Source organism: Chiloscyllium plagiosum, chromosome 18, assembly GCF_004010195.1.
Source record: "Chiloscyllium plagiosum isolate BGI_BamShark_2017 chromosome 18, ASM401019v2, whole genome shotgun sequence".
Lineage (NCBI taxonomy): Eukaryota > Metazoa > Chordata > Chondrichthyes > Orectolobiformes > Hemiscylliidae > Chiloscyllium > Chiloscyllium plagiosum.
The window spans coordinates 13,748,853-13,758,613 of NC_057727.1; the positions used below are offsets into that span (position 1 = coordinate 13,748,853).

Below are 9,761 nucleotides of genomic sequence, written 5' to 3' on the forward strand. Positions count from 1 at the left end.
ATTTATCTCTCCACCCTTCAGGCACTCTGCCTGTATTCCTGATGAATGGCTTTTGCCCGAAACTTCGATTTTCCTGCTCCTCGGATGCTGCCTGAACTGCTGTGCTTTTCTAGCACCATGCTATTCCCTATAAATTTCCCAGTCAGGATGCTGTGTGACTTGAATGGGAATTTATTTTGCTGAAGCAGGAAGCTGAGGGGAGAGAGGAACATAGAGACAGGAGTATGTCTTTCAAGATGTATTCTGACTCCAAATACCTGCCTTCATTCCAATTCCTTTATTATCGATACATTATCAACATGAAGGGAAAAAAACTTTGGGTGCTGGCAATCTGGAATTAAGAACAGAAAATGCTGGAAAATCTCAGCAGGCCATTGAGCATCTTTGGAGATGTGATGTTTCAAGTCAACAACCTTTCACCAGAACTCAGCACAAATCGATTAATCTCAATGTTGAAAGTTCCAATCAGCACAACCTCAACAACCTTTGAGGAGACAGTGCCTGATTTCCACTGTCTCTTGTTTGAAGTGGTGCATTCAGACATGACTCACTGTACAATGCTGTGGAGGGTGTCACACAGGCACTGTGTTCCCTTGTAAATTGAACGGGGGTCCCTGGTGCTGTGAGGCAGCAGTGCTAACCACTGTGTGCACATACATCCTTACATTTAAAGGCACTGTGTTGCGCAAGAAACTGGATGTGCACAACAACTGAATTTTAAATGAAACATTGAACAATACCCTGGAATGGCCGAGCCCATGTTTTAAGATTAAGCAACCTTATTCTGGATTCTCCCATCAGAGCATGCATTGTTGATACTATCAGCTTTTTAATCACCCAATGCATCTCAAATGCATCACCCCTTAATCTTCTATACTTATGAGAATTTCTGTGCAAATTGCCCTTGATAATTTAACTTGCCTTGGTCTCATTCTCTTGAAACTGTCCTGCACTTTCTCCAAGGTCAATTTCCTCTTCCTGAAGTTCCTTGTCCAGAAGTGAACACCATTTTCTAACTGGGATCTATGTACAGCACCATCTGACTATACCATGACTTCCATCCTTTTTTTTTAATCCCTCGAGATAAAATTTCAATACTCCAACTGTATTTTAATTATCTTCACACCTTGAGAGACTAAGGCATTCGGGCTCATAGAATCGTTGATGTTAGAATCATGCGTTTGATATTTCTGCCTGACAGATAAATTCATTCAGTGTTCTTGTGTGTCGCTTGCTCTCTCCCTTGCATCTCTCTCTCTTTCTTTCTTTTTTTCTCTGTGGCTCTCTCTTGGTCTCTTAGCCTGCCTAGAGTCATAGAGATGTACAACATGGAAGCAGACCCTTTGGTCCAACTCGTCCATGCCAACCAGGTATCCCAATCTAATCCAGTCCCATTTGCCAACATTTAGCCCACATCCTTCTGAACTCTTCTTATTCATATACCCATCCAAATCCTTTTAAATGTTGTAATTGTACCAGCCTCCACCATTTCTTCTGGTACTGCTCCTTGTCCTTCTGTGTTTTTTATTTAGCCACTTCAATCACCACTTCTGTTCTCTTCTGAAAATGAGAGACTTGGCAAACCGAACAATTTTACACTGACATTAATGGCAATTAAAACTCACCCTCAAGCTAAATCATAAAACAGATGCACCCGACTATTTCACCAGCACAAGAGCTGGTCAGTCAACTGATGTGTTTCAAATATTTGTTTCAATTATTACAGATAGAAAAGCACAGATACTGCCAACAGAAAGTAATCTGTGTGTAATAGCTAAGCCATCCTGAATTATTAACCAAGTAATCTCTTGAGCAGATTTTACAACTGCCCAACTAATGAAGTACTTATTAAAGTATAGTCACTGTTGTAACGTAGGGTTCTATTGTACAGTAGTAGTGTCTCTATCTTTGGACCAGGAAGTCCCTGTTTAAGTCTCATGTGCTCTACAAAGTATGTAATAATATCCTTGAACAGGTTGATTCTAAACAAGAAATACAGCAGCCAATCTCTGCATAGCAAGCTCCTACAGTTGGGCAATGACCATTTTGTTTTTGTCTGACATTGGTCGATAGATAGATATTGGCCAGCACATCAAATATCCCCATCTTTTGGATTAACCAATGAGAATAGGCCAGTCCTTAGCCTCATGTCTCATTGGATGTCTTCCATTCAAAGTGGATAAGTAAACCTTGTCATTGAAAGTCGGAGAGAATTGAAAGCAACCAGGAGAAAGTGAGGACTGCAGATGCTGGAGATCAGAGTCGAGAGTGTGGTGCTGGAAAAGCACAGCCGGGCAGATAGCATCCAAGGAGTAGGAGAATCGACATTTTGGGCATAAGCATATTAGAATTAGAATCCCTACAGTGTGGAAACAGGCCCTTCAGCTCAACAAGTCCATCCCAACCCTCTGAAGAGTAACCCAACCCAGACCCATTCCTCTACCCTATATATTTGTCCCTGACTAAGGCAGTTAACCTACACACCCCTATGTAGCAATTAGCCAATTGACCTAACTGCACATCATTTTGGACTGTTGGAGGAAACCAGAGCACCCGGAGGAGACCCACGCAGACACAGGGAGAATGTGCAAACTCCAGACAGTGTGGTTGAAATCGAACCTGGGTCTCTGGAGTTGTGAGGCAGCAATGCTAACCACTGAGCTACCGTGCTGCCCCAAAGCAAGCCCAGTGCAGCATCCTATATACATTTGTTAGCTTTGGTTGGAGGGCAACAAACAGGAACTGGTGTTCCTCTTCTGCTCTTAACCAATTGCAGTACCCACAACTACTGCCCAGACTAAGGGGCAGCTGACCCAATACAAATGAGAAACCAAACTCGCCACATTGTGGTGTGCACTTCCTAAATCATTTGCGATATCAGGACAGTCACCTTTAGTTAGGTCTTTTCTTTAATTTATCACAGAATATGGACATTTAATGTCATAGAGATGTACTGCACAGAAACAGACCCTTCGGTCCAAATCGTCCACGCCAACCAGATATCCTAACCTAATCTAGCCCCACCTGCCAGCACTTGCCCATATCCCTCTCAACCCTTCCTATTCATGTACCTATCCCGATGCCTTTTAAATGTTGTAATTGTACTAGCCTCCTCCACTTCCTCTGGCAGCTCATTCCATATACGTACCACCCTCTGTGTGAAAACGTTGCCCTTTAGGTCCTTTTTAAATCTTTCCCCTCTCACTCTAAACCCATGTCATCTATATTTGGACTCCCCTACCCTGAGGAAAAGACTTGACTATTCACCCGATCCATGCCCCTCATGATTTTATAAACTTCTGCAAGGTCACGCCTTCATGTTTAACAATATTTAACCCCTCAAACTCACTCCTGCATTCACCGAAATCATGGCTGCATCAACACTTACTGCATTTCCCTTAAACAGGTTTAATTCAGAAAAGTCTGACATTTTCAACTTCAAAATTGATCTGACAATTGTCATTTGCAATGTCTCTCACCCATTCCTTAAGTTCACTCTGGAAAGTCTACATCAAATATTTTGACTCTGCTGTGGCATGGTAGCTCAGTGATTAGCACTGCCGCCTCACAGTGCCAGCGACTGGGTTCAGTTCCAACTTTGGGTGACTGTCTTTGCAGAGTTTGTATGTTCTCCCTGTGTCTATATGGGTGTCTCTGGTTTCTCCCACAGTTCAAAGATGTGCAGGTTAGATGAATTGGCCAAGCTAACTTCTCCCATCATGTCCAGGTTAGGTGGATTAGCCATGGTAAATGCAAGGTAATGGGCATGTACTGGGTGGGATGCTGTTCGGAGGGTTGGTACGTAGTTGATAGACAAAATAGCTTCTATCTGCCCTGTGGAATTCTGTGATTCTGCTCCTGCCTGGGATTACAAGCAGAAATAGTTTATGTCCATCAATCCTAGCTGTTTCCATTAATATCTTGTAAATTTCAAGCAAATAGCTTTTAAACCATTACATTTCTTGGAATACAATATCTTACTCCTATAATTTTTTTTAATATAATTTAACCCATGGATATGACCTGGTAGATCTACATTGCAATCTTTCTGAGATCAATAGCCATTTTGAATTTTGACAGGGAGTAAAACCAGATTGGAGCCAAACAGGATGGTGATGGAATGAGTCAGGACCAGGGTGGGTCAAAATCATGGACTAAGTGCTGATATTTACTCTGCTGTTGACAGAAGTCTATTTAAAGCCTTACTGACAAACACACCCAACTTGTAAAACTGGGAGAGAGCAAGTTGTGTTTTGAATATCAAAATCTTTGCGTGCAGCATAGAGTGTAGGAATTTCTGGAGATTTGGATGTCAAGCAATCTCAGATGGTGAGGGCAATGAAACTAACATAATTTCAGAAGTTCAATTACCTTGTGTCCGTGTCCACTATTTGTAGGTAACAACTCAATGGAGGATGCTGGGGCTTACATTAAAGCCCAATTCCTGGAATTAAACATGAGGAGAGATGTGAAGGAGATTTACTCGCACATGACCTGTGCCACTGACACAGAAAACGTCAAGTTTGTGTTCGATGCAGTGACAGACATCATCATCAAGGAGAACTTGAAAGACTGCGGTCTCTTCTAAATCACTCCCAGCTGTCCAAGGTATCGTTCTTGCTGAAATTATGTAAAGCCTTGATCAAAGCAACGAGGCAACTGCAACCGTGCAGCACCTAATCTCCCCGAACAAAAGCACAGTTTGAAATTGTAGCGCGTCTCGCGAAACTATCATTCTCTTATCATGCATTTTGCTCTCTCAGTATCATGTTTCTCTGGCTATAACAATACATTCTCACCCCATGACCAAACATACAATTTAGAGGCATAAATAGGCCATTCAGCCCCTCAAGCCTGTTCCCCCAGTAAATGAAATTGTGGTTAGGTCTGTTCCTTTTGAATTCCACATTCCCATTTACTCCAGACAGCTTTTGATACCCCTGCCTCAGTGAAATTTGTCTACCTCTGCTGTAAACATATTCAATGACCCCACCTTTACTGCCTTCTGAGGCAATGAGCTCCAAAGTCACTCTGAGCGAAAAATATTCTCTTCACCTCTATTCTAAAAGGCTGACCCCTAACTTTAAAACAGTGTCTCCTAGTTCTGGACTCATCACAAGAAGCAGCATTTCCATACCCATTTTGTCAAGATCATTCAGGAGCTTATACAGTTCGATCAGGTCACTCCTCACTCTTCTAAGCTCCAGTGGAAAGAAGCCCAGCCTGACCAAACTACCCTCATTAGATTTTTGACACGGAAGAAAAGGCCAATGTAACTCAAAGTGTCCTTCACTGACTCTCAATCAGCTCTCACTAGTGCCCTGCATTACCTTTGTCATAACAGCTTTGGCTAATTTCCTTGCTCAGCCATATGACAAATAGTCAATGATTTATAGGAACACCTGATTATGTTGCGATGCCAGTTTCTCCTTCTGTACACAAAATGTCGAAACACTGGAATTAGCAGCGGGTCATGGCTGATCTTATCCAGGTGTCAACTCCATATTCCTGCCTGCTCCCCATACCCCTTTATCCTCCTTTTCATACGCGTCCTGTCTTGAATCTGGGGCAGTGAGTTCTAAAGACTCTCAACCCACCGAGAGCAGTAGTTTCTCCTCATCTCAGTTTTGAACCGACTCTCTCACTCTGTATCTAAAACAAATAACACTCAAGTAATTTACAGACATCCTTAATAGTAACTGAGCCTTAAAATACACTTGCAGCTGTTCTGTTCTACAATCTTCATTGGACATCTCTAAAATGCAAACTTCTCCAACCTTAGGATACCAGCCAGCACAGTGCATTCTTTCAGTCTTAAACATAAAGATTTTTATAGAATCCTTACAGTTTGGAAGCAGGGCATTCAGCCCATCGAGTTCACACTGACCCTCCGAAGAGCGTCCTACTCAGAACAGCCCCTGTACTCTATCCCTGCATTTCCCCATGGCTAACCTACCTAGTCTGCACACCCCTGGACACCATGGGCAATTTAGCATGGGCAAACTACCTAACCTGCACACCTTTAGACAGTGAGAGGAAACCCACACAGACATGAAGAGAGCATGCAAACTCCACACACTCACCAGAGGCTGGAATCGAACCTGGGTCCCTGGTGTCGTGAGGCAGCAGTGCTAACCTTGCTTTTACACCCTCACTTCAGGAAATACTCACCTTCAATTCCAAGGCTGACTTTTCTCTGGCTTACAACACAAGGTGTTGAGCTATAGCTCCAGGATCTGCCCACCTCCACGCTCTCTCACAGCACCCCATACTCACCAGGTTTCAAGCTGTCTCTGTCTGAGATACTCTCAGAATGCACACACAGAGTAGGTGTATATGATTCTATAGCTTGCTGTTTATCCTGCTCAGCGTGGTACAATACCTTTCTGTTTCCAATCCAGATTGTGTCTTGGCTCAACACTGACAACACATTTTCTTCATTTGTCTTAACAATTTGTGATTACTAGTAAAACGGACTTTTGACAGCGAGGATCTGCTAAGATCATGATTTAAGAGAACACCCATTCTCAGACCACAACATAGAACAGAACAAGTTATCACAAACATTAGTGTTTTCAATGGGAGCTTTGAGTCTATTACCTAAGCTCAGCAATTCTCATTCACTGAACTGGCAGGCAGTGCTGACAGTGCTGACCCACTATTATTATAAATACTGATTTTCTGGTGGTATTTCCAGGCCTTCAGAACCTTTTGATTTGATTAGTTCAGTCAGTGAAAAATACAGCAATAACTTCATCTGAATGGGACCTCTTCCTAGAACGTGTGCTTCCTCAGCCAGATCTTTGGAGGAAGTCATCTCACCCTTCAGTTCCTCCTGCCCACCATGTGCAAGCATCTGCGCTGGCGCATCGTAACATCTGCAGAGTAGGAGTTTGAGAAGATAATTCACCATTCTGCACTTCTGTTCATCAATCTGCAACAATTGTTCTTATTAATCTCCTCCATTTTTGTATCCTACCTAGTGCTGCTCACTGACCGATTTTGGTTTCCCCTCTGTCAACATCTCAAGGTTAACAATTTGCATCCTTGTGACCACCTTCGTGAAGGTTAGATGTTGAAAGAAATCATGACCTGCATCATCTGTTTTCAGGATAAAATTCATATCATTTAATTCAAATCCTTCCACAACTTCTTCCCCTCCCTATCTGTGTAACCTCCTTCATTCTACAACCCTTGAGGATCTCTGCAACTCTCCAATTCTGGCCTCTTATGCACCCACTATTTTCATCACTCCAACATTGGTGCCCTAAAGCTTTGATAATTCTCTCCCTACACCTTCATCCCCCTTTAATCAATTGAAAACATGCTTAAAACTAATTTCTTGTATCAAGCTGTTGATCACTTATCTTATCATCTACTGATCCAACAATCAGACGAATTTTGTTTGATGTCACTCCTGAAATGCACATTCGGCTTAAATACCATGTCGAAGGCACTGTATAAATCACAAGTTATTATTGTAATGCTTTACATCATTCATCATAGTGAATACAATATTATTTTACTGTCTTATTTTCTTTGTTGTCTTTTATCCCAGGAGCTCTACAATACTCTCAAAGCTACCCATGAATTTTATTCTTCAATGACTGAGCCTAGAGAAGTTCTGATCCTATGTCTGCTGATGGTGTTTCCAATCTGTTTGCGATCATTGGCTGTGATTGAGATGTGGACAGAAGCAGTTCCATTAAACATTTAAGAATCCTGTAATGATCTGATCAACCCAGCCGATTTCCCTCCTGGAGACAGTTGTGGTTTTAACCAAAATTGCTTTCCTACAGTAATGCTGATTCAATACAGCCCATCAACTAAATCTCCAATGATAAGTAGATTGAAGAAATGTTGGGATCTCCTATCAGTTCCAGATTTGCATGGGGTATAAATTTATACAGTAGCACTGTTATCCCGTGCATTAAACTAGCAAACTAGGGATTTTAAAGTGGCAGCTCTTCTTTTAAATAAACAATTTAGTTGATGTTTATAGTGATGCATTAAATTCATTTGAATGCAACACAATAGCTACAGCTCAATTCATTCTGTAGTAAGCAGTGAGAACCAGTAAGAGCACTTGGAAAGGAAAGACAACATTCATCAATGAAATATGGATGGGAGAGGGGAGTCAAGATGAAATGATTTACAGTACAACCTAATAGATACTGCAGTATTCCAAGCCACCTGCAGGGGGAGAATAGCAGGAAGGATCCAGCTCTCTTATCAATGTACAGGGGGACTCATAAATGGGTGTCATTTTAAACATAAAAAACATTTCCTGCATTTAAGAACAGGTCCTTTCCATCATCCAGTACTGTGTTCCAACTTGCAGACAAATCGAATTGTAAATGGACTCCAGAACAGAACTTGTTGACACCCCGGGGCGTGCCTGTAGTGAATTTTACTGTCCTGTTCTACAGTCTGCAGATCATTAAAAGTTCATTCAGTTGTGCAAGTGAGCTTGGAGCTAGGTATACAAGAAAATTCCCAGCAGAGCTCAAGCTGTAGTAAGCTATAACACCTTTAGAGGGTGCTGTTGCAAGAATTTAAACAGCACAGTCTGTGCCAGGGAGTAGATTGGGGTAAAATGGCTGCCAGATGAAAAAGAGTCTCCTACTTTTATGCAAACTCAATAAAAGAGCAGCAAAAAAAAGATCAATAGCTGTGGGATACTCTTTCAAACTGTCAGCAGCTGCTTTTGGGTGGTTTTTGAGGTTTTACAAACATGTTGTGCGTTTGCTTTATGGATAGAAATCTGAAAACACTCAATTTCAGCAAGATATGAATCTGCCTGTGAAGAACACTGGCTGGTTAGTTTCAACATATCCCCATCACGCAATAGATTTCAGATCTTATTTAACACTGTATAAATGATAAATCATTTAATCCAGAGATTGGATTTGCCATATAACAGGGCCAGGTAAGGTTAATGGTAGATTAGTTATTATTGCGAGGACAGGGTTTGTAAATGCACCAAACTGACAAATGGCTAGCAAATGTGGCTCACTAATTCCTAACAGACCCCTGTTTATTGACTTGCATTTTGAAGGAATTCATCCGGTCTTGAATACACTGCTCCAATTGCTATTTCAAAAGGAAGTCAGCTTCTTCCGAGCATGACTAACACAGGATGCCGAAATCAGGAACGGAAGACCTATGTTTAAATACACATATGGTGTATTTGTTGAGGGGAATGACTGAATACTACCATTTCAAAAATATTCTAGCTGGTTATGCCTCCTGGATATGTACAGTATACACTATTCACCCACATACGTCCCAAAACATCTTGTATCTATTTTGGCATTCATTCCTTAGATGCTTTAAATCAATCAGTACTTGATTATCAATGCTATTATTATTGCTGAATTTCTCATAGCCAACATCCTGGAGAGGGTTACCATTGACCAAAAACTGAAATGGACTTTCAATTTTTGGCTACAATAGCAGATCAGAATCTAGGAAAACTGTGACAAGTAACTCACCTCCTCACTCCTCAAAGCCTGTCCACTTTACAAGGTGTAAGTCAGGACTATGATGGAATACTCCCCACTGCCTGGATGGAGGCAGCTCCAACAACACTCAAGAAGCTTGATGCCAACTAGCACAAAGCAGCCTTTGGCACCACATCCACAAGCATCCACTCCCTCCACCACCACCACTGCTCAGTAGCAACAGTGTGGATATCTACAAGATGCACACCAAAGATCCTCAGGCAGCACCTTCCAGACTCATGAACACTACCATCTAGA

General features: G+C 41.8%; 1 protein-coding gene across 1 annotated transcript in view; it reads left to right on the plus strand.

Annotated features, from left to right (window-relative positions):
- The window catches only part of LOC122558861 (guanine nucleotide-binding protein G(t) subunit alpha-1), a 66,928-nt gene extending 58,899 nt beyond the window's left edge, over positions 1–8,029 (plus strand). Inside the window, exons 8-9 of the mRNA XM_043707720.1 lie at positions 4,398–4,608; positions 7,559–8,029. Coding sequence (XP_043563655.1) covers positions 4,398–4,588 — 191 coding nt within the window. The 3' untranslated portion in view covers positions 4,589–4,608; positions 7,559–8,029. The remainder of the gene's footprint in view (positions 1–4,397; positions 4,609–7,558) is intronic.
- The last annotated feature ends 1,732 nt before the right edge of the window (positions 8,030–9,761 follow it).